This window comes from Micromesistius poutassou (assembly GCF_964030765.1).
Source record: "Micromesistius poutassou genome assembly, chromosome: 4".
Lineage (NCBI taxonomy): Eukaryota > Metazoa > Chordata > Actinopteri > Gadiformes > Gadidae > Micromesistius > Micromesistius poutassou.
This window is the reverse complement of record NC_140274.1, coordinates 4,456,987-4,481,694: the sequence shown is the minus strand read 5'-3', so window position 1 is coordinate 4,481,694 and position 24,708 is coordinate 4,456,987. Positions and strand designations below refer to the sequence as shown.

The window sequence follows — 24,708 nt, the reverse complement described above, 5'->3', positions numbered from 1 at the left end:
TTGTTGACCCTTACAATAGCAGATGCTCTGTGCTTGAAGAACAATATGGCTGTAACAATGTTCAAACAGGCTCCTCCAACTGAGAATACAGCCAAAAAGAATATCCCAGTATCTCATGCATGGAGAGAAACAGGCTTATGAAGACATAAGTTGTTCTCTTTATTGGCCCAGAACTCACAGGGACAAGGGAAAGATTATCATCATAAAATCATAAACTCTCCATCAGAACATGGTACACAGTCATAGCAGCAAACCATAGAGGAACCTTGTGTTCCTGGTTCCAACTGATGCACACAGAAAAACACCTATACATACAGAATAAGACAAAATATGTAATTAAATGAATAAAAGTAGTAACTCCTGTCTGTGCACCACCACCTGACCAGCTAATGTACCTTATCATTATAAACGTCTGGGCAATAGGAAGCAAGTGTAACAGAGTTAGAAATAGGGTCTAGTGTTATATGTGATTTTCGCCATAATAAAGCATCTTTGTTTTGAGTATGTGATTTAGAGCCACAGGTGGACAGTTTGTGTACTGCGGATCTGCTGCGTTTTGTGCCTGCGCATCTGCCGTACCCAATCAGAGAAGCTGTATGCTCTGCATCAGGTAGGTACACTGTACTAAACACTCACCGCAGTATATTAGTTCTCAAATAGCAAAATGGTGTTTTAGTTGAAAACTTATTACATGAGTGATATTATTCCCTATGCGTTGTGATGATCTGGTTACATTTTAAAGTACTGGCAGAAAGTTTGTTAATGTTTTCTGGCCATGCGGTTATAAATACAACATGACTAGCTGCAAAGTCCACTAGCAAGTGTCCATGCGGTTAATGTAGCCTGGGTAATACAATGCAGTTATTTGACTGTGCTTGTGCAGATGCTGCATGTGAAGTCCACCTTTGCTATGGTATGTTGCTCCAAATATGAAATGTAAATAGGTTATGATGAAGTGCTGTAACTTTGTGTACTCACAGTTATTCCCACTTTGCAGTGGGAATAACTTTCCCACTTAACGAAGTTATGAGGATTATTAAGATAAAGATATTTCTCCTATTTCTGTTATTTTTGTACTATTGCATTAATGTAAATAGAGCAGAGAAGCTGTATGCTCTGCATCGGATGCTGCATGTGAAGTCCACCTTTGCCTGAAGGCATGCTTTTCTTTTCTTTTCCAAAGAAATAAACCTAAGATATTTCTAAGACGTGTCTCAATCCCTGACTGCCTTACAACCGTTACACAAGTCATCGTAGTGTCCCACGGATGCAAACTCTAGACTAATTTCTCTTCCAGGTAATCAGCTCATAAAAGGGCACAGGGTCACCATCAGCATTAAATGATATGTGGTAACCATGACGAGAGAAATTCTTAAAACAATGGTCATTATCTATGTATCTATACATATCTATATCTATAAAGCAAACATAATTTATTTAAAAAATAAGTATGTATCTATATCTATATATATGTATACATATACACACAGTATATATATATATATATCAGATTGTACTGTTTCACCCAATATTGTGCATAGTGTGTGCTATTGAATAAACAGCTTTAAACACCATCTTTGTGACCTGTGTGCACATTTAGGCTGGTCTATATACACTGGGTTGCCAGTTTACATCTAGGTGTTCCTAGAAATACATTTCTCATGAAATAAGAACTTCTTTGATATATATATGTCCATGTGTTTAACATGCTCGTTAAGGTGAATTGTGTAGGATATAGTGGCTTCTAGCGGAGAGCATGCAAATTGCAACCATCTGAATAAAATAATAGAAGAATTTATATTTATAATTTAAAATGAATTTAATAAAATATTAATCAGTAAATTATTATATTAATAACTTTGCATTGATTCCCTTATGTTATTTTATAGTAATTCTTATATTTATGTTTTGTGTTAATTTGTGACACATTGCAGCGTTGCTGACATTTTTTTTCCCCTTTTTCCCACTGGCCATCTTGCTGTAATAATTCTGTATAGAAGAAGTGCTTGCACTCTGGTCCGTGACAATCTGGTGGACATATCACAAATTACAAATGTTTGTGACATTTACTGCTAAAAAAACATATGTTATTGCTTTAGTTTGAATAACTTAAGGAATGCAACCAAATAATTGTCAATGCAAAGTTACAATGTTGGTTAATGATGTTTAATGACTGAGGGTTATCTGTAAACATGATATTGTTAATTTGTACACGGCATCATTAATTCAGGGCAATAATAGACATACTTTGCTGTTATTATCTCAATGCAGTCCAGGTCCGCCCACATAAATGTCTGCCACTCCTTAAAAAATATTTATATAGGCAAAGGGGATGGCATTTTAATGTTTATAAAGTTCAGTGTCTGAGAAATAACGTAGTTTGAGAAAGGTGGGGTCAGATTGGAAGGCAGTCATGAAAGCTCATAAAGAATCACATCTGCTCACATGTGTATGTTTGGTTATGTTCTCTTTCTCTTCCCTTATGTCTTCAACAGGTCCCTTCTATTGTACATTAGAGAGACATTTTAATCTGAATGGAATGCACAAGTTTGGGGATGTTATTTTGGGAGGAATCTTTGAGATTCACTTTTTCACTGCATTTTCTGAACTGTATTTTAATTCAGAGCCAAATGATCCCATCTGTCATGGGTGAGTCTGTCTAGGATGGTGTTGATCAAGGCTATTAATCATCCCCTGACATGAAATACTTTTGATTGTACACAGATTTTGTATTATTATTATTATTGTTTTTCAGCTTTGATGTTCTAGGTTTCAGACAAGCCCAGACCATGGCCTTTGCTGTTGATGAAATTAACAGAAACTCCAAACTGCTTCCTAACATATCATTGGGATACAGTCTTTATGATAGCTGCAGCGATCTAGGGATCTCATTTCGTGCAGCTCTCTCTATGACCAGTGGTAGAGGAGAGCAGTTTCAATTAAATGAGAGCTGTTACGGGTATCCTCCTGTGTTAGGAATTGTGGGAGATTCTTCCTCAACACGTACTATTGCCATTTCTAGTATCCTAAGCTTGTACAGTCTACCAATGGTAAGTCAAATTTCAGAAAAGCATCTGGTTTAAGATCGTCATTGCCTTATAAATTATTAATTGGAAATAATCAACATTAAGGTCAAGTTACAAGTATCAGCCTTGACAATAAATTATATCTTTGCCTTTTAGGTCAGTTATTTTGCCACTTGTTCCTGTCTGAGTGACAGGAGGCAGTTCCCATCATTTTTCAGAACTATTCCAAGTGACGCATTTCAGGTAGTTTTAATTACCACAGGAACATTATTTGTCTGCATGAATGAGCATTGATGAAATTGTAATAAATTCTGAAACAAATGTTTGTCTTAAATGTTAAATTTTTATCTTTCTAAATTGTTGAACCAGGTGCGAGCTATGCTCCAGATTCTGAGGCGGTTTGGCTGGACTTGGGTTGGCCTACTGATCAGTGATGACGACTACGGTCGCCACACCGCCCATTCATTCCGGACAGACCTGGCCAAGTCTGGTGGAGGCTGTCTGGCTTATCTAGAGGTTCTGCCATGGGGAAACAATGTTGCTGAACTGCAGAGGATCGTCGGCATAATGAAGAAATCCACATCACATGTGGTGACTGTTTTTGCACATCAAAGCAACATGCTTAATCTCATGGAAGAGGTTGGTTATTTAGTTATGAATAGGGATCTAGAACGTTTTATTCTTGACAATTTTTGTCTTAACAATCCTGTTAATAATATATTTTTTAAGATTCAAAGTGAAAAGCTAAATTATGTTTCAGTATATAACATTAATGGATTCAGCACTTGATATATTTTAAGCATTCCAATCCACAGGTGGTAAGGCAGAATGTTACGGGCCTACAGTGGATGGCCAGTGAAGCCTGGTCTACAGCCATTGTTCTTCAGACCCCCAGCTACATGCCTTTTCTTGCAGGCACTCTGGGCATTGCCATCCGCCGGGGGGAGATACCAGGACTCAGGGACTTCCTACTGAGAATACGCCCTGACAATGACACAGTCAGCAGCCAGGACAACAATTTAGTGCGGATTTCACATTACACACCAATTCAGAATCAGAAGCAAATATCATATTATAATATCATATATACATATTGATATTCATGTTTGCTAATGAATCACCTTCTTTATTAATTCCCCTTCATTAGGTCAAGCAGTTTTGGGAGCACATATTTCAGTGCAAGTTTGTATCCCCAGGCATGGAGTTTGAAGGGCAGACTCAAGAAAAACGATGTACAGGGAATGAGGTTCTAAAGAATATAGAGACTGAATTCCTGGATCTGTCTAACCTCAGGCCAGAGTACAATGTGTACAAAGCAGTATACGCCCTGGCACATGCCCTACACGGCCTTCTGCAATATGTTCCAGGGAGTGGGCTATTAAAAGGTCAAAGCTCTGTCAGTTTACAGGGACTAGAGTCATGGCAGGTCTGTTTTCAGGCTCATTCCAAGTTTAAACTTTTTTTTTTTCCATTCCTGTTTTGCTGTTAACCTTTTTTTCCTCCTACCATACAGCTCTTACATCACTTGCAAAGTGTCAATTTCACTACAGATTTTGGTGATGAAGTGTCATTTGATGAGAATGGGGATGCTTTACCAATCTATGATGTGATGAACTGGAGGTGGCTCCCAGATGGAGGCACAGAGGTTACAAATGTGGGAGAGGTTAAAGAAATTACCTCCAAAATCGATAATCTCATTCTTGAGGAGGACAAAATATTTTGGAATTTTGAATCTAAAAAGGTCTGCTTAAAAGCTACCTATTGTCCATGACATCATACTGCTAAATGTAAATTATTCTTAAATGTAATGAACTTGTTCCCCCCTTAGCCTCCAAGGTCAGTGTGTAGTGAGAGCTGTCCCCCAGGCACCCGCATGGCCAGAAAGAAGGGTGAACCTGTCTGCTGCTTCGACTGCATTCCTTGTTCGGAAGGAAAAGTTAGCAATGAGACAGGTTTGTTTGCAATACAAATTTTTATGCACTGCACATCTATTTTGCATATATTGACAAATGCAACAACCAACAATTTGAATACTTTTAATAGTTTGTTGTTTGTTAGATTCAACAGAATGTACCAGCTGTCTTGAGGATTTTTGGTCCAACTCCAAACGTGATCATTGCGAACCAAAAAGCATGGAATTTCTTTCCTATACGGAACCCCTGGGAATCTCCCTGACCACTGCTTCATTATTTGGAGCACTTTTATGCACTATTGTTTTGGGAATCTTCACCTATCATCGTACAACTCCAGTGGTTAGGGCCAACAACTCAGAGCTTAGCTTCCTCATTCTGCTGTCACTCAAATTATGCTTTTTGTGCTCATTACTTTTCATTGGTCACCCAAGGCTGTCGACTTGTCAGTTGAGGCATGCAGCGTTTGGGATCAGCTTTGTGCTGTGTGTCTCATGTATCTTGGTGAAGACCATGGTAGTTCTGGCGGTATTCAAGGCCTCCAAACCAGGTGGTGGTGGTATTCTGAAGTGGTTTGGGGTAATGCAACAGAGAGGGACTGTTTTATTTCTTACTTTAATACAAGCAGCAATTTGCACAACCTGGCTTGTGTCTTCCTCACCGACTCCTCGTAAAAACACACAGTACCACAATGACAAGATAATAGTTGAGTGTGAAGTGGGGTCGACAGTTGGATTTGGATTATTACTAAGCTATATTGGCTTACTGGCTATTCTCAGTTTCTTGCTTGCTTTCTTGGCACGGAATCTACCAGATAACTTCAATGAGGCCAAGTTCATCACCTTCAGCATGTTGGTCTTCTGTGCTGTTTGGATAGCCTTCATCCCAGCTTACATCAACTCCCCTGGAAAATATGCAGATGCTGTAGAGGTATTTGCCATTCTAGCATCTAGTTTTGGGCTGTTACTGGCGCTATTTGGACCAAAGTGTTACATAATTATCCTTAAGCCTGAGAAAAACACAAAACAAGCTTTAATGGGACGAGGCACACCAAGATGATGAAAATGTGGTTTGTGCTTTTTGAAAGAAGCCAGAATATTGTTATCATGTGTCTTAATATTACAGATTAATTTTGCCTTGTTATCTGTAATTATCTGCCCCTAGAGTTTTGGAGGCATAGAAAGCAAACCAATTACAAAAAATGTGCAGATATCAGTGCAGTGCATGTCTACTTTTAGACTCAAAACATTGCAAATCTTTTAAAAATATATTTATAATATTATTGTTTAATATTGAAACCGAATGATTCAAAAACGCAAAATCCACTACCTGAGAGTTGTAGACCAGAAGTAAGGAGGTTTCCAAAGTTTTGCTGTCCTCTTACCACAGAGGTCGCTATAACTCTTTGTTAAACCTAATCGGCTATACTGATCGGCCCCCGCCCTGTTTTATTGCAATTTCTGAAACTTGATATCTGGGCATTATTTGACATGCTGAATATTTTTTCTCTAAGAACCCATAAGGTCTGCGAGATAGACTGAGCTGTACCTTGAAAGATTTGGAAACCTTGAAAGTATCCTGAAAAATGACCTGTAAACCCAAATGACCCAAAATCTGGAGTCCTTATTAATGGCCAACCTTGGTATTATTTAATTAAAGTAAAGAGTTATGGAAGATTTATGCGTGAATATGATTAAATTAGCCACCATTATTCAATGGAAAGTCCACTTCAGAGTACCCCAGGGACTAATAACTTGATGGGCCCATCAGGGACATTACCCTTAGGTATTGTGGAAAGTTTTGTGTCAATAGCTATAAAAAAATGACAGCTAAAGGAAAAAACACTGACTTCAACCATTCTGACGGTGAACAGCTCAGAATTATCAAAGTTGGTACACGTATAAAAGCAGTGCATATGCAGGTCTCCAAAAAGTAAAGTACCTCTTTGGTGACAGGACGCACCAAAACTCGTAATCATACAAAAAAGATCAGCCCTATTATTCAATCAATCAGTTCACTTCAAAATGGCCCAGGGACTTGCCATGCTTGTTCATGAGCCTTGCCAGCATGTTAGCATGCTCACAGAATATTGCACACACGACAAGTTGGCTCATGCAACCACAGGCATTTTCTTTAAAAAAATGCATATGTGGCGACATGTCTAGCTTAAAATCTTCACAGATCAATAATAAAAACAGCTTTTCTTTTAAAGATTTGAAATTATTAGTTTGACCAACTTATGTCAAAATAAATAATAAATATTGTTTTCAACATCGTGATGACATTTCTTATTTTTCTCCATATTTTAAAGCAGTGGCGTAGCCAGAAATGTCGACATGGGTGGGCACAGAAAAAAACAGGCGGGCAAAGCCAATTAGATTGAACATAAGATAGGCCTAGATTAGATGCACCATACAAACACTAATCAAAGGCATGTTATATTTATGACATAAAGGTGGAATTTATTAAAGGCATTTGATCACAGCTGACAAATTACGCAGAAACATTTTAAACTTGTGCAAAACTGCATGAACCCATGCATCGGCGCGTCACATTTATTGAAGGCTTCAACGCTTTCGGTCATAGCTGACAATTCGCCGTTAGGCTAAACATTTTAAACATGCGCAAAACTGCATGAACGTAGCTTTGGTGTGCATCACATCAAATTGAAACAGATTGGCCATATAAGACAAGCCTACTGCAAAGGTGAAAACTTATCACACACACACACGCAGAGAGAGAGAGAGAGTCCTCCTCAACCGACAGACAGGCCTAATGTATAATGGCTATATTTCTTTATTTCTTATATTTGTAAAGTGTGAGGGCTCTCACAGAAACGTTCAGGAGGGGAGGGGGGAGGAGCTGCCGGTTGTTCGCGATTTGACTGATTCTTGAGCTCTCAGCAGAGTGCTGACTTGCGCGCCTTTTTTAGATGGTGAACGTAAACAAAGGAAAGCCCCCTGGACGGGCAAGACTGACAATTAGGCGGGCCTAGGCCCGTCCAGGCCCGCCCGTGGCTATGCCTCTGTTTTAAAGCCTCATTATCCTTTCTTTACTGTGCATTCACACCAAAAGACACATTTGTTGTGTTGTCGCCCAAGTTTTGCAGCGCAACAAATCATAATCCGTCACTGCGGCGAACTTTGTCACGCCACATCTTTTGCCCGCCAATGGTTACTGTTACGTTACGTCACTCAGGGAGTGAACGCTGATTGGCTGTCATCACAGGAATGTTGCGGCAAAGTTCAAATATTTCAACTTGAGCGAAAGTATCCCGCTGCAAATCCTTGTGAACATGCTCGCCCGTGACAGGGCGTTCATGCCGCGCCACAAGTCAAATCTTGCCGCAGGTTTTTCTAGCGACAAATGTTGCCAGATTTGTGTCTCTAAGTTGACGTTGTATGGAGTCGTGTCGCCCCGTCGCATTTGGTGTGAACGCACATTTAGTGGTTAGTTAGTGGTAAGAGCCTAGCCTCCGGGTTCTATCTGCTTCTCCTTCACTCTGCATATCAATAGAACACTGAAAACAAATCAGTTGCACTGAGCTGCCGCAGCTGATCAAAATTTAGATCAAAATGTTTGTATTTGATACAATTAATATCAAATACATACAGATATATGTTAGCCAAATACCATTTTTGATTACACTTTGTTTGGTAGTATTTCATGTCACCCAACTTGGGGCCTCTATGACCCAGAATGGACTCAGACGGACTCTTTCCTCAGGCTGCCGAGGAAACCCCTGGAACCCAGCAGCATTAACAGACAGCCACTGTCATATACGGTAGTGAAATGTGCCTGCGCACATGTGGTATGTACGGCCCTTGTCATATACGGTAGTGAAATGTGCCTGCACGGTCCTGATCGGTGTCCTGACGGGGCTGATCGGATACTTCCTTATGCACGAGAGTTATCGCCAGTTGAATGCAAGTTGAATGCAAGTTCTCAGTAAAGACACTGAATGTGAAAGTGCCTCCTTTGCCGTCTTTACATAGTGTCAGAAGTAAACAGCAAGGGTAATGGCGAAGTTTACACCTCCAACATCTTGTGGCCGGATTGGAAGCAGTGTTTTGTAAGATTCAGAACTGCGACCAAACTGAACAAAGAAGAAGGCGCGGTGCAGGTGAGCAGCCTGATCAATGCCAGCTCCAGTCAGTTGGAAAATATATTTTGGTCGTTTATATTCGAGGAAGAGGAAGACGAGGATGATTTTGCTTGGAAAATTTGAAGAGAACTTTGTTCCGCAAAGAAAAGTTATACATGAACGGGCATGTTTCCATCAACGTGTACAAAGAGCAGGTGAAATAGTGGAATCATTCATCAGGGCTTTTTATGAACTCTCCGAACATTATGCTTTCGGCGTGAGTCGGGAAGAGAATATCTGCGACAGGATTGTCATTGGAAAAATGGACAAAGACGTTTCCCGAAAATTGCAGCTAATCAAGGACCTAACGTTGGCAGTGACCATTGAGACGGTTAGGCAGTCAGAGGTTGCTTCACAAGTAAGCATGCAGGGAGAGACAATGGGAGCGGTGCACAAAGTCACACACAAGTACAGCAAGAACTTCAAACAATATGGTAAGCAGACAAGAGAGACAAACATAAATAGTAACTGCAGAAAGTGCAGGAAAATGCGTCATAACATAGAAGAAAACTGCCCGGCACTTGAATCCACATGCAACTCCTGCAATAAAGTTGGACATTGGAGTAGAGTTTGCAGGAACAGGAGAACAGTTAGGTGACAGAACAGCAGCAGTCATACTTTCTCGCTACAGTAAGCAAGGCAGCTGATGGGTCATCAGAGCAATGGGCAGTCGAGCTGCTGGTGGGCTCCACACCTGTCGAATTCAAGATCAACACGGGAGTAGTGATGGATTTCATGTTTAGTTTTCTAGAATCAGTTTGTGTCGGTCAGTTCACCCAGAAGAATCATTCTAATTGTTTGTTCATTTGTTCATTCAGTCGCGTTTCCGGTAGCGATGAATCGATTCTCAGTCTTTCAGACTCAGCTCCTCCCTCGTTCTCATTTAAACAAATCACGAATGTACGTTCTCAGCCGAGTCGTTCAGACTCAGCTCCTCCCTCCTTCTCATTCTCAAACGAATCACGGTCGTGCAATGGTGCAAACGATCATCAATCAACACAACAATACGACATTAACTAAGTTCCTTTCACCACTAACACAATCAGTGAACGAACAGAAATTCAGCGACTAGTGGGTGGGTCTGGGAGTCGAGTCTCGGAGAACGAACGAGACGAATTGAAATGGGGAATCAGGTCGGTTCGTTCTTGTTAAAGAGTCGTTCATTCGAACTGATTCAGTCGCGTATGACTCATCACTACACGGGAGCTGATGTGAACATTGTTTGCGAGGACACGTACCACTCACTCATTCCCAACCGACCACTTAAGCCTGCTCCCATTCCATTGACTAGCCCAGGTGGTGAATTGCAGTGCCTAGGACAGTTTCAGAGCACTGTAACTAACGTTCAAAGCAAAGACTCACCCGTTTGCAGCTCATGTTGTTCGTGGACGCACAGTTAACAATCTCCACAGTGTGGAGCTATGGACACCTGCAGGCCTATGGTGAGCATGGGACATTAAAGACTGAACCGGTGAAAATACAGCTAAAAGACAATGCTCAGCCATACGCAGTACAGACAGCAACGGGTGTGCCCATCCCCATGCTGCAAAAGGTCAAAGAGGAACTCCTAAGGATTGAGAGAAACTACATCATAGAGAAGGGGACACAGCCAAACGACTGGTGTGCACCAATGGTGCAGGTCTTAAAGAAGACTAAAGTTAAAGCCCGTATCTGTGTGAATCTCAAAAGGCTAAACAAGGCTGTTTAAAGATTGATTTTTGCATTTTGTCTGCTTTACTAGAGAAAGGTGGGGAAGACATTCAGTAAGTGACCCAGGCTGGATTCGATCCTGGGTCTCTGGGTTCAGGACTGTGCCTATATAGTACTCGCTTCAGCCCAGTGCGCCACCGGGGCACCCCATCAAGACTGTTTAAAGAGAACAATACATTTTGCCTACTATGGATGAAATCACCACTTAGACACTAAGTGGAGCCACAGTATTCTCATCACTTTATGCTGCCAGTGGGTTTTTCCAGATAACACTACACCCGGACAGTTGTATGCTCACAACATTCATCATGCCATTTGGCAGATTTAACTTCAAAAGACTCCCGAAAAGTGCGCCCGAAATATTCCAGAGGAAGATGATGGAGACTCTGCAGGGGCTAGAAGGCGTTGCGGTCTGATTATATCCTTATCTATGGGGCTACAGTGGACACATGACCTGCGCCTGGAGAAAGTCATGCAGCGATTCGAGACGGCTGGACTGAAGCTTAACCGTTAAAGTACTCCATCAGGCAGAGTCAGCGGTGGTTCCTCGGGCATCTCATAGATAAGTCCGGGATCCGGCCTGACCCTAGCAAAATTGAAGCTATTCAGCAGCTGCCGCCACCAAAAAACGACCTGAAAAGAATTCTGGGAATGGTGAACTATCTCGGGAGATTTGTCCCCGATCTCTCCACAATGGGGCAGCCTCTATACGAGCTCCTGAGACACAAAAATGCATGGAAATGGAGTCACACACAACAGACAGCTTTGAAACACATCAAGGAGCTGTTGACAACGGCACCAGTCCTCGCTTACTACGACGTGACCAAGCCTACTGCTGTGTCAGCCGACGCAAATAGCTTTGGCCTGGGTGGCATGCTCCTTCAGCTTCATGGGGAACAGTGGAAACCTGTGGCTTATTGTTCCAGAAGTCTCACAGAGGCTGAAACACGGTACACCCAGATAGAGAAGGAATGCCTGGCCGGCGTGTGGACATGTGAGGAGTTCCATCGGTATCTCTGTGGACAAGCTAGTCACAGACCACAAGCTGATAGTGCCTCTCATGAACAGCCATAGCCGGGACAACATACCGCTGCAGTGTCAGCGTCTTGAGGCTCATGAGGCTGATGAGATTCAGTCCAGTAGCAGAGTATGCTCCCGGAAAGAGCAGCAGCAAATTGGAGGAAATCAAGGAGGCGACTGCATCAGATGTCAATCTGCATTCGGTCAAAAGGTTCATACACACCGGGTGGCCAGAACACGTAAGCAAAGTGCCCGCAAGCATAAGAGAATATGTTCAAGTGAAGTCAGAACTGTCAGAGCACAACGGCCTCATCCTGAGAGGAAACAAGATCGTCGTGCCACAGCTGATTAGAGAGGAGGTCCTACAAAAGATTCATGAAGGCCACCAGGGCCTAGTAAAATGTAGGGAGGGAGCATGCTCATCTGTTTGGTGGCCTAGACTCTCTACAGATATAAGAAAACTCATCACATCATGCCAGGTGTGCCTAGAACTGAAAATAACACAAAGAAAGGAGCCTCTCATCTCAACGCCACTTCCAGATCGTCCTTGGCAAAGAATTGCAATGGATCTCTGTGAACTCAATGGTCAAATCTACCTCGTAATCTCAGACTACTACTCTAGGTTCATAGAAATACTGCACATGCCCTTGTTATGATATTTTAGTCCAGGAAAGGCCGCCGAGACAGGATCACTTTTAACTCACTTTATTTGGTTAAGGTTATTGATCTATTGTCTATCGTCTATGAAACAAAAGGAGAGGGATCGTATATAACACGCGTGGAGCATCTCTAAGCTTTACATCTAATCGATACGCCGCCCAAGAGATTCTGACCTAAAATGGCGGAGTCTGAGTTTTTTAAACAGGTGAGAGTAGACTTCTTCTATGGTTTTCTCACTTCCTCTGTGTGTCCGTTGCTGCCCCTAGTGTAAATGTTTGTAACTTTGTTAAATGTGCTCAGTACTGCCCTCTGAGGTTATGTGAGAGTATTACTGCTTAATTTGTCAAATGTGTTCAGTGCTGCCCTCTGGCGATTATGAGGGGAGATTACCTCTAAACTATGCTCGGTGGCTATGTGAGAGTATTACAGTAAAAATGTATCACTAGGGAATATTACAATTAAAATATGTCACACCCTCAATGACGAGTGAACAAGTCATCCAAAAGCTGAAGGCAGTCTTCGCCAGGTTTGGTATTCTGGACGAGGTGGTGAGTGACAATGGGCCTCCGTTTTCGAGCATAGAGTTCCAGGAGCTGGCAAAGCAGCTCGGTTTCAAGCATTGCACGTCTAGTCCTCACCATCCGCAGGGCAATGGACATGCAGAAAGAGCCGTTCAAACAGCAAAGAAAATCCTCAAACAATCAGATCCTGTGATGGCGCTGATGGTTTACAGATCAACCCAGTGCTCCACTACCGGTTTTAGCCCGGCAGAGCTGTTGATGGGGAGAAAGATCAGAACAAAGCTACCCACCCTGGAGAGAAACCTCCTCATCATCCTCATCGTCATCCACTTATCCGGGGTCGGGTCGTGGTGGCAGCAGCTCAAGCAGGGGGCCCCAGACTTCCCTTTCCCGGGCCACATTGACCAGCTCTGACAGGGGGATCCCAAGGCGTTCCCAGGCCAGTGTTGAGATATAATCTCTTCACCTAGTCCTGGGTCTTCCCCGGGGTCTCCTCCCTACTGGTCGTGCCTGGAACACCTCAAAAGGGAGGCGTCCAGTGGGCAGCCTTACCAGATGCCCGAACCACCTCAACTGACTCCTTTCTAAGCCGAGGAGCAGTGGCTCTAATCCGAGTTCCTCCCGGATAACTGAACTTCTCACCCTATCCCTAAGGGAGAAGCCAGCCACCCTCCTGAGAAAACTCATCTCGGCCGCTTGTACCCGTTATCTCGTCCTTTCGGTCATCACTCATCCCTCATGACCATAGGTGAGGATAGGAACGAAGATCGACCGGTAGATCGAGAGCTTTGCCTTGTGGCTCAGCTCTCTTTTCGTCACAACGGTGTGGTAAAGCGAACGCAATACCACCCCCGCTGCTCAGATTCTCCGGCCAATCTCACGCTCCATCATACCCTCACTCGCGAACAAGACCCCAAGGTACTTGAACTCCTTCACTTGGGCTAAGGACTCATTTTGTACCCGGAGAAGGCAATCCACCGGTTTCCTGCTAAGAGTCATGGCCTCAGATTTAGTGGTGCTGATCCTCATCCCAACCGCTTCACACTCGCTACCAGCCGATCCAGTGAGTGCTGAAGGTCACAGGCCAATGATGCCATCAGGACCACATCATCTGCAAAGAGCAGTGTTGAGATCCTCAGATCACCGAACTGCAACCCCTCCCCACCACAACTACGCCTCGATATCGAGTGGTGACAAAGTGGAGAGAAACCTCCAAACGAAATGGCCTAGCCAAGCTGTAGTGCAAGGAAAGGATGGGAGTGAGAAGGCTAAGCAGGCTACTCCAACCGCCGCCATGGTGCCCTACAGCCAGGGGATGCAGTCCGATCCAAGATGGACCACGAGAAATCATGAGCCGTTTCTCAATACCAAGTACGCGAACAACGGACTTGGAAGTGTGTACTTGGCAAGTCCGGACTTCCGAGGACGGGAGTATGCACCTGCAATTGGAACAGCAGCTGACTCGATGTCGTCACCACCTCAGCTATTAACTGCTATACGGCCTCATGTAGGCATATACTACTGAACAATATAAGCAAATTATATAAAACAAAACCCCAGCCTCTTTCATTTTAAAATAGTATGTAAATATTTTGAATGAATAGGCTCATTTTTGTTATATATTTTTATATTATATATTATTATAGCTTACATACTAATATTTTAAAACATGGGAATGCGAAATACATTCTGGGATATTTAACAAGTCCACACAAGTCACCTCCAATGCATCCTTGATGGGAACGGCCAGTTTAAGAACACATCGAGAACACTTCCGGGTTTTACGACTGTACTTGACTTGATGCGTACTTTGAATTGGAACAGTACTTGGGCTATGATTGATGACGTTTCACGAGAACGCAAGTAAACAAGTACAGACAAGAACGCAAATTCAGGTGTTAGCCATGCTGCCCATCATAAACAGTCCATTTCAGGCCAGATTTTAAGGACCTCATACTATTATCAAGTGTCTGTCTGATCACAACTATGTGATTAGCACACCGGACCGGAGAAAGAAGTCACAGGTTTGTCACGTGAACCTTTTAAAGTGTTATATCCCTTCAAAACCTGTAGGCTTAGTGACTCCTCCAGTAGGTCCACCTTGTGTTCGAAGATCTTTGACTGTGTCGTCTCCGGTGGAGAACAGGAATTATGATTGTGAGGTTGATGAAGACGTGACCGTGCCCTCCCATGAGGTTACAGAGGGGCGGTTACAGAACTCTGCGATACTGTCAGACCTCTGTAAGCATCTCTCTTATTTATCTGAAAAGGAGAGTAGTAAAAGGAGTACTGACATTGTTGAGCTGGTGAAGGCATTCCCATCCCTTTTTCCAGAAGTGCCAAGCCGTACCACGGTCATTCAACATGACATTGATGTAGGCTCAGCACGGCCTATTAAACAGCATGCGTATAGGGCAAATCCCACTTAGAGGGCCATTCTGAGGAAGGAGGTGGAATATTTATTGAAAAACAATTTGGCCAAACCCAGTTTTAGTCCGTGGAGCTCTCCCTGCTTGTTAGTGGGTAAACCGGATGGGTCCCACCGGTTCTGTACAGATTACCGGAAACTAAACTCAGTCACAAAACCTGACTGTTTTCCTTTACCCCGTGTGGATGACTGCATTGATTGCGTCGGAGCGGCTATTTTTGTTAGTAAATTCGATCTCCTCAAGGGTTATTGGCAAGTACCTTTAACACCCCATGCCCGAGAGTTGTCTGCTTTTGTCACCCCAGATAACTTGCTGCAATATACAGTAATGCCTTTTGGAGTCAGAAATGCACCTGCGTCTTTTCAGCGCCTCATAAACTACGTCCTGGCAGGCATTTGTGGCATTGGTCCGGTTTTGGCTGCTCCAAGATTTGATTAACCTTTTCAATTAGCTGTCGACGCCAGTGATTGTGGGGCAGGTGCTGTCCTTTTACAGTCAGGCCCGAGTGGGGTAGACCATCCTGTTTGTTATTTTTCAAAGAAATTTAGCCGCCCACAACTGGCCTACTCAACAGTCGAGAAGGAGGCACTGGCGCTCATTCTGGCTGTCCAGTTTTTTTTTAATTTAAATTTATACTCCAGCCTTATCCCTTACACATCCAGCATATTAAGGGTGTTGAAAATGTCATTGCAGATGCTCTTTCTCGAGCATAAGCTATTGTCTGTGACCTGTTCTCTTTTTTTTTGTCTCCCCAGTGTCCAAGGACCCGGGTGTTGGGGCGACCCAGAGATGGAACGGGGTCACAGAGGGGTTTTTTGTTTGTTTTGTTTTTGATGTTTCCCTAGGTTTCTGAGTGGAAACCTTTTTGGGGAGGGAGGTGTGACGCCCCTCTGCTCCCCTGCGGGCTGCCTGCTGTTCTTGTGGTGGCCACACGGCTTCAGGTTGCCGGCCTGCAGTGGGGAGACCAATTTGGGATGATTGGCCTCACCTGGCGCCGGTGTAAGCATAAAAGCCTTCACCCTCCTTTGCCTCTTTCTCTCTCTTGCGTTCAGCACACTTTTTCCGACACACCGCATTCCACTCCACGTTTGACCACTTACATACGACCGACATGCATCCATACATTATTTACTTAATACCCCTAGATAACCTTTTTTCTACACTTTCAATAAATATCATTTATTGTATTATTGAAACAGTTGTCCTGCCTCTCTTTGTGTTGTGCCCTGAGCCGGGCGTAACAGTTAGCATCTTCCATCTTGCTACGTACCTATCTGGCTAGTCTTTCTAGAAGTTTTCGACGTTGCTGTTCTGAACGTTAAATCTGTGTTGTTCTTCTCGGCATCTGGAAGGTCCTTCAGTCAATCCAACAATCCTCGTCGCCATAAATGTTGTGCTGTCCAATAATGAATGAATCGTCTTCTTCTATTTATTTTATTGCCAACTCTCATCGTCTTACATCTTACATGCGTGACTCGCTCATCCCTCGTTCTCCCACGTCTGCCCCTACTGTCTAACTTACACACTACATACTTCATTAATTATACTACAATAGGTATGGTATCCTGTTCAGAGTTCAGTTTATAGTATTTTATGTTTTTTTCGGAGGGGGCTATGTGAAGTATGTGTGGTTAATGGCTGGTTTAAACAGCCATACCTGGGCCCCGTTTCCTGATAACGATGGATCCACGCTCGTACGATCCATCGTACGATGGATCTCACGCAGCATCGTTAATTTTAGGGGAGCGTTTCCCGAAACTCATCTTAACATGAACGCGCGTGCTCTGCTCTTACGACGTCGTAGGATTGTAGCTGTCTACTGACACGGTGCTGAAATGGGCTCGGTAGGAGGGGGAGACGCAGGATTGTTGTTGGATTCAACTATATTTTGTGGCAGCAAAAAAATATCTCCCCATCAAGGCCAACAGCAGAGTAGCCTACGAAAAGAATAGACTAAGATGAATGCTACAAATATTAAAACTCAATTTATTAGGTCTAGGCCGACATATCAGTCCTAATCCCGACCGCACCGTGCGTAGGCTACATTGTTACACGGCATTTTCTCCCCTGAAATAATTCCATATTAAAAAAATTAAAAATAGCATGTGTCTGTGTGACAACTAGGCCTATAGCATTTATTTAAATGTGCTGATTTCTGAAACATGCTTTGCTTGCGCCGCAAAGAGGGCAGACTTTCTCTGATTCCTGCATTCCGTTTCATTCATTCATTCATTCATTAAGTGATTGACGCGCCGCGCACTCTCTAGATACTTTGGTGTCAACATTAAAAATGCAACGTTCCATTCATTATCATTCAAACGCAGAGGCATTGACATGGCTATTGCTGTTGCTGGTCTAGATCGATTCCTGCCCATATTGTTGGGCAGGGGGTATGATGGTGCGGGAAATGTAAGCGGGAATGGCACGCATCGCAGCACAGTTTCCAGCAGCATTCTACGTACAGAAAACCACTCTCTCAACTTGGCGATTGTGCACTCCCACTAAGGTTAGGGAGTTCGTAACTGTCTAGACACGGTCCAATAAATAGTGAACTTCATCACAGCCTCACCGACGCGCCTACAGTGCTTTATGTCAAACAATCAACAAAAAACGCCTGCAGAAATTATCCGACACCCGCTGGTTTCAGCATGATTCATATACAGTATGTCTTCTGTCATTGATCAATATGAGGACATTTTAACCACGATGGTTGAATTAAAATCAGAGGGAGACAGCAAGTGCCGCTCGCAAGCGACCTCCCACACGAGCAACGGAATCATTTGATTTTATTATATGCCTTGTGATAGGGTTGCCTTGTGATGTGGCGTTTCATCGGTAGGCCTACATTTATTTTTGGAATTTTAAATTGCTGCAATAAATTATATTTGTGTTGACTTCTAACATGTCTCTGTCTTTGCTGTTTAAATCTAACAGTAGTCTACGAGTAATATATATGCGGGAACCACTGTTTTTGGGGTATTGCGAAATAGCGCCAGCTGGACATTCAGTGGTATTGGATGACGTGTTTTAATAAAACACATCCAATACACGGAACGTCCAGCTGGTGACTCCACTGAGGCTATAGTAACGATGCATCCTAGTGCTTAACGAGTACCCCTGTAGGCGTCGTTAGCTACGAGGGTTTTAACGACGTCGTTACGTAACGATGCTTTCGGGAAACGGTCCGAAAATTCTGCGATGATCGTACGACGGTGTTAACGACGTCGTTAGGCTAACGATGCTTTCGGGAAACGGGGCCCTGGCCCAAGTCAGACTCATTAGACTCTGGGGCTGGGTGAGGCTCCACACCTGTAGTTCTTGTTTTCGTTGTTCTCTCGTTTGAACGAGAACGAGGGAGGAGCCGAGTCTGACCGACTCAGTGACTGAGAATCATGATTCACCGCTACCGGAAATGCGAACGAATGAACGACTCTTCTTGGCGAACTGACCGACGTGAACTGATTCATTCAAACAAATCATGAAATCCACCACTAACCCGCACTCTGCAGCACGGCGGAGCACTGACCAACGTGCACTCTCACTCTAGCCCGCCCCCCTATCTCCAGGGCACATGTCGCCCCCGGCAGCCTCACACACACGGACAAACACCTATCAAATTCTCGCCCTCCCACCATCTCCAGGGCACATCCACCGCCCCGATCGCCAGCCGGCCCTTTGAGCCCAAATCAAAGTCAAGATCTCGCAAAATAAAGTCAAGATCTCGCAAAACTATAGTCAGTGTTTGTCCCCAGTACATCCCAGCCCGTCCCTAGTTTTTTTTTTTTTCTGTCTTTTTTTTCCCCTTCATGTCACTTCGGCGGCTCCATAGACCCAGGCTGGGTAAGAAAATTCCCTTCGTCCAATATTGTTTTACCAATGGAATATATACATAATGCCAACTACTTTTTGCATCACTTATTATTTTTCAAACGTCTGAGATAACAAATTAGGTAATATATATAGGGCTTGTACATGGTGACGTCACTCTGCAATGATTGCCTCCATTTCGGAAGTATACATAAAAATGTTATTGCTGGTAATAGTGTTTTGGTCTTTGTGTAGTAATAAATCATGAAATTATTTGTCTTTATTGTTGATGTGTTTGAAACTGCCATTGCGTTTTTCATGTGAGATGTGGTAAAACTAATTTAAAGTAATTGTTTATTTTGGATTTGACATTATTACAACTCTCTGGCGATCACAAAAATATACGAAGATGACTATTGCGAAAAAAACAAAACATGATGCAATCTGATGTACAAGCCCTTTCGTCGAAAATAGGCAAATGTACACATTTTGGGTAATTGTTAGGGTCACTGGAGTATTTAAATATTTTTATATTTTGGTAGGTATCTGAGTAGCTCTAGATTTATATACTTCAAAAAATGTATATCATTAAAAGAAACAATACACACAAGCACAACAATTTGCCTGTTTTAGTGCAGAAAAACCACATGAAATTATATATATATATATATATATATATATATATATATATATATATATATATATATAACTAATAACTTAACTAACTTATATAACTATACAAGATAACATTTTTTTTTTAATTTTTCATTCAGGGCACTATTGAATTGTTGGATGTTAAGAATCATAATTCAGTATCTGTCATATTATCGTAATGCAGTACAATTCCCACCCCCAAATGTCTACCTTGTCGTGATAGGCTTAGTAAAAATAAATAAATAAGGGGAGGGCATTTGACTGTTCATAAAATTGTGTTCTAGAAAATCATTTGTTTGAGAAAGGTGGGTTCAGATTGGAGGGCAGTCATGAGGGCTCATAATGAATCACACTTGTTGATATGTGTATGTTTGTTTGTGTTCTCTTTCTCGTCCCATATGTCTTTAACAGGTCCCTTCAATTGTACATCCCAGAGAAAATTGAATCTGGATGGAATGCACAAGTTTGGGGATGTTATTATAGGAGGGATATTTGCTATAAACTATTACACTGCATCTTCTGAACTGTATTATACTTCTGAGCCAAATGATCCCATATGCCATGGGTGAGTTGGCCAGGATGGGGTTGATCAAGGCTATTTACAATCCAAAGACATGTAATACTTTTGCTTATACACAGATTTTGTATTATTATTATTATTATTATTATTGTTTTTCAGCTTTGATATTCGAGGTTTCAGACAAGCCCAGACCATGGCATTTGCTGTTGATGAAATTAACAGAAACTCTAAACTGCTTCCTAACATATCGTTGGGATACAGTCTATATGATAGCTGTGTCAAACTAGGGATCTCATTCCGTGCAGCTCTGTCTATGACCAGTGGCAGAGGAGAGCCATTTCAATTAAATGAGAGTTGTTACGGGTATCCTCCTGTGTTAGGTATTGTGGGAGATTCTTCCTCAACGCGTACTATTGCCATTTCTAGCATCCTAAGCTTGTACAGTCTACCAATGGTAAGTCAAACTTCTGGTTGATGATTGTTATTACCTTTAAATTATGAATTTGAAATAATCAACATGAAGGGTTAAAAATGTTATAAATTACAAATATGGGCCATGACAATAAATAAATATATATTATTTGCTTTTAAAGGTCAGTTATTTTGCCACATGTTCCTGTCTGAGTGACAGGAGGCAGTTCCCATCATTCTTTAGAACTATTCCAAGTGACGCATTTCAGGTAGTTTTAATTACCACAGGAACATTATTTGTCTACATGAATTAAGCCTAGTGGAAATGTTCGAAAACCTATTTCTATTTCTAAAAATTGTTGAACCAGGTGCGAGCTATGCTCCAGATTCTGAGGCGGTTTGGCTGGACTTGGGTTGGTCTTGTGATCAGTGACGACGACTACGGTCGCCACACCGCCCATTCATTCCAGTCAGACCTGGCGCAGTCTGGTGGAGGCTGTCTGGCTTATCTAGAGGTTCTGCCCTGGGGAAACGATGTTGCTGAACTGCAGAGGATTGTCGCCAGAATGAAGAAATCAACATCCTTTGTGGTTACTGTTTTTGCACATCCAAGCAACATGCTTCATCTCATGGAAGAGGTTAGTGATTTAGTTATAGATAGGAATCTAGTGCTGATTTTTCAATGCTAGAATAAAATGAGGGAAAAACTTTAATGTTTCTGTAGATGCAACAAAAAAAAAAGATTAATACTGTAACTATACTTTGTACAATCTAATTAACAGGTAGTAAAACAGAATGTTACAGGCCTACAATGGATGGCCAGTGAAGCCTGGAGTACAGCCAAAGTGCTCCATACTCCCAGCTACATGCATTTTCTTGCAGGCACTCTGGGTATTGCCATCCGCCGAGGGGAGATACCAGGACTCAGGGACTTCCTATTGACCATACGCCCCGACAATGACACACTCAGCAGCCAGGACAACACCTTAGTGCGGGTTTCACCTAACAGATTGAGTCTTTTATCTGCCCTGTAGAAACACCTTTCAATATATATGTGATCTCAAGGCTGCTTATTTTTGCTTATTAGTCCCCCTTATTTATCAATCCCCCTTCATTAGGTGAAGCAGTTTTGGGAGAACATATTTCGGTGTAAGTTTGTATCTGCTGGGATGGAGGTGGAAGGTCAGATTCAAGAACGACTATGTACAGGGAATGAGGTTCTAAGGAATATAGAGACTGAATTCCTGGATCTGTCTAACCTCAGGCCAGAGTATAATGTGTACAAAGCTGTATATGCACTGGCACATGCCCTACATGATCATCTGCAGTGTGTTCCAGGGAGTGGGCCTTTCAAAGGGCATAGCTGTGCACGTTTGCAGGGACTAGAGCCATGGCAGGTCTGTTTTCAATCAAATTCCATTATATTAAGTTTGTTTTCCTGTGATTTATGAAAATGTAGATTTGTGAGATTTTGTTTTCACACTTTATTCTTCTTTACTTTCCTGCCATTCAGCTTGTATATTATTTGCAAAGGGTCAATTTCACTACAGATTTTGGTGATCAAGTGTCATTTGATGAGAATGGGGATGTTTTGCCAATCTACGATGTGATGAACTGGAGGTGGCTCCCAGACGGAAGCACAGAGGTTACAAATGTGGGAGACGTTAAAGAAATGGCTGCAAAACTCATTGATCTTAACCTTGATGAAGACAAAATCTTTTGGAATTTTGAATCAAAAAAGGTCTGCTTTCAAACTATTAATTGCCAGGGATATGTTTCATTCGTCATAATATTAAATACGTTTTAATGCAATCAACTTATTCCCCCCTTAGCCTCCCAGGTCAGTGTGTAGTGAGAGCTGTCCCCCAGGTACCCGCATGGCCAGAAAGAAAGGTGAACCAGTCTGCTGCTTCGACTGCATCCCTTGTTCAGATGGAAAAATAAGCAATGAGACAGGTTTGTTTGCAATATATATATATATATGTTCATACACTGCACATCTTTCGTCAAAAGTACTGACCAAAAGTACAAATAACTTCCAATTGTTGTTGTTAGATTCAACCGACTGTACCAGCTGTCCAGAGGATTTTTGGTCCAACATCCAGCGTGATCAATGTGTCCCCAAAAGCAAGGAATTTCTTTCCTATGTGGAACCCCTGGGAATCTCCTTTACAACTGCATCATTATTTGGGGCACTTTTATGCACCATTGTTTTGGGAATCTTCACCCGGCATCGGACCACACCAGTGGTTAGGGCAAACAACTCAGAACTTAGTTTCCTCATTCTGCTGTCACTCAAACTATGCTTCTTGTGCTCCTTGTTTTTCATTGGTCAACCAAGGCTGTGGACTTGTCAGTTGAGGCATGCAGCCTTTGGGATCAGCTTTGTTCTGTGTGTCTCATGTATCCTGGTGAAGACCATGGTAGTTCTGGCGGTTTTCAAGGCCTCCAAACCAGGTGGTGACAGTAGTCTGAAGTGGTTTGGGGTAATGCAACAGAGAGGGACTGTCGTATTTCTGACTTTAATACAAGCAGCAGTTTGTATAACATGGCTTGTGTCTTCCTCACCAGCTCCTCATGAAAACACAGAGTACTACAGTGACAGGATAGTAGTTGAGTGTGTAGTGGGGTCGACAGTTGGATTTGGAGTTTTACTAGGCTATATTGGCTTACTGGCTATTCTCAGTTTCCTGCTTGCATTCTTGGCACGAAATCTACCAGATAACTTCAATGAGGCCAAGTTTATCACCTTTAGCACGCTTGTCTTCTGTGCTGTTTGGATAGCCTTTATCCCAGCTTATATTAACTCCCCTGGTAAATATGCAGATGCTGTAGAGGTATTTGCCATTCTAGCTTCTAGTTTTGGGCTGTTATTGGCCCTATTTGGACCAAAGTGTTACATAATTCTCCTTAAGCCTGAGAAAAACACAAAAAAAGCTTTAATGGGACGAGGCACACCAAGATCATAGAAACAGTCCATTTATATGTCATGGTTGTTTTTAATAAATTAATTTGTCAGTGAGATGTATAGAATTGACAACATTGACAACAATTGACAACATTGCCTGCATTTTATAACTTAATATCCTTGATCAAACTGAGCAATTTTAAATATTAATCAGATAAGTTCGACCAACATATAAAAAAAAAATCTTGAATAAGTAAAGATTTTATTCAACATTTTAATGGCTCTTTTTGCTCATAAGATTATGCAATAAATTGACTTGATGTTTCATTAGAGATAGGTTAGATAGAATTTTTTTTATAAAAATTTAAAAACCTGCAAAACTCATGATAACAAGCGATGTCACCCTTTTCGCCTTGGCCTACCTGCATGTGAAAATTAAATGCTTTTCTCACATCACGTTTTATGAACAATAAAGTCCAGCCGCAATGTGAATATGTGGCATATTCCAATAATAATCGCACCAGTGAAAAGACAAATTAAAAACTCAACCTATATAGTCTACTTAAGACGAGTTTATGCTCTGTCCTTTCATACGTGCAGTTACGTCATGTCTAGTCCGACATGCTGGGGAATACATCAAATTCCCCGTCACACCTGACGGCCAGGAAAGAACAAAGCAGGCGTTTTGGGCTAAATATGGGTTCCCTGGCGTCCTTGGTGCCGTAGACTGCACCCATGTGCAGCTACGTGCCCCAACAGTTAACGCACTGATATACATCAACCGCAAGGGAACTCATTCAATTAACATACAAGCAATTTGCGACGCTACTTGTACAATCACCCATGTCTTTGCGAATTACCCTGGCTCAAGCCATGACTCATCATACTGTCAAACTCTACCATTCCTGCCATCTTCGAGGGGAATCCTCCCTTGGGTGGGTGGCTGTTAGGGGGCAACGGCTATCCATTAAAAACATGGCTCATGACC

The 24,708-nt window shown here is 42.4% G+C and overlaps 2 protein-coding genes across 3 annotated transcripts; both read left to right on the top strand.

Moving 5' to 3' along the window:
• Positions 1–2,539: 2,539 nt before the first annotated feature.
• LOC311342143 (extracellular calcium-sensing receptor-like) lies at positions 2,540–5,995 on the top strand (the record flags this gene model as incomplete). 2 transcript variants are annotated; one of them, XM_084466979.1, is made up of 9 exons in its annotated part: positions 2,540–2,649; positions 2,756–3,050; positions 3,183–3,269; positions 3,396–3,665; positions 3,842–4,048; positions 4,174–4,452; positions 4,540–4,767; positions 4,855–4,978; positions 5,085–5,995. In XM_084466979.1, the coding sequence occupies 9 exons, from the start codon at positions 2,540–2,542 to the stop codon at positions 5,993–5,995; spliced, it is 2,511 nt and encodes an 836-aa protein (XP_084323105.1). The 2 variants fall into 2 exon arrangements, with proteins under 2 accessions (XP_084323105.1, XP_084323106.1); XM_084466980.1 differs by lacking the exons at positions 2,540–2,649; positions 2,756–3,050; positions 3,183–3,269; ... (1 more) ...; positions 3,842–4,048; positions 4,540–4,767 and having other exon boundaries at positions 4,294–4,452.
• A 16,055-nt stretch (positions 5,996–22,050) lies between these two features.
• On the top strand, positions 22,051–23,781 carry LOC311342160 (extracellular calcium-sensing receptor-like; the record flags this gene model as incomplete). Its single annotated transcript, XM_084466995.1, has 3 exons — positions 22,051–22,209; positions 22,645–22,768; positions 22,868–23,781. The coding sequence occupies exons 2-3, from the start codon at positions 22,690–22,692 to the stop codon at positions 23,779–23,781; spliced, it is 993 nt and encodes a 330-aa protein (XP_084323121.1). The 5' UTR covers positions 22,051–22,209; positions 22,645–22,689.
• Positions 23,782–24,708: the final 927 nt, after the last annotated feature.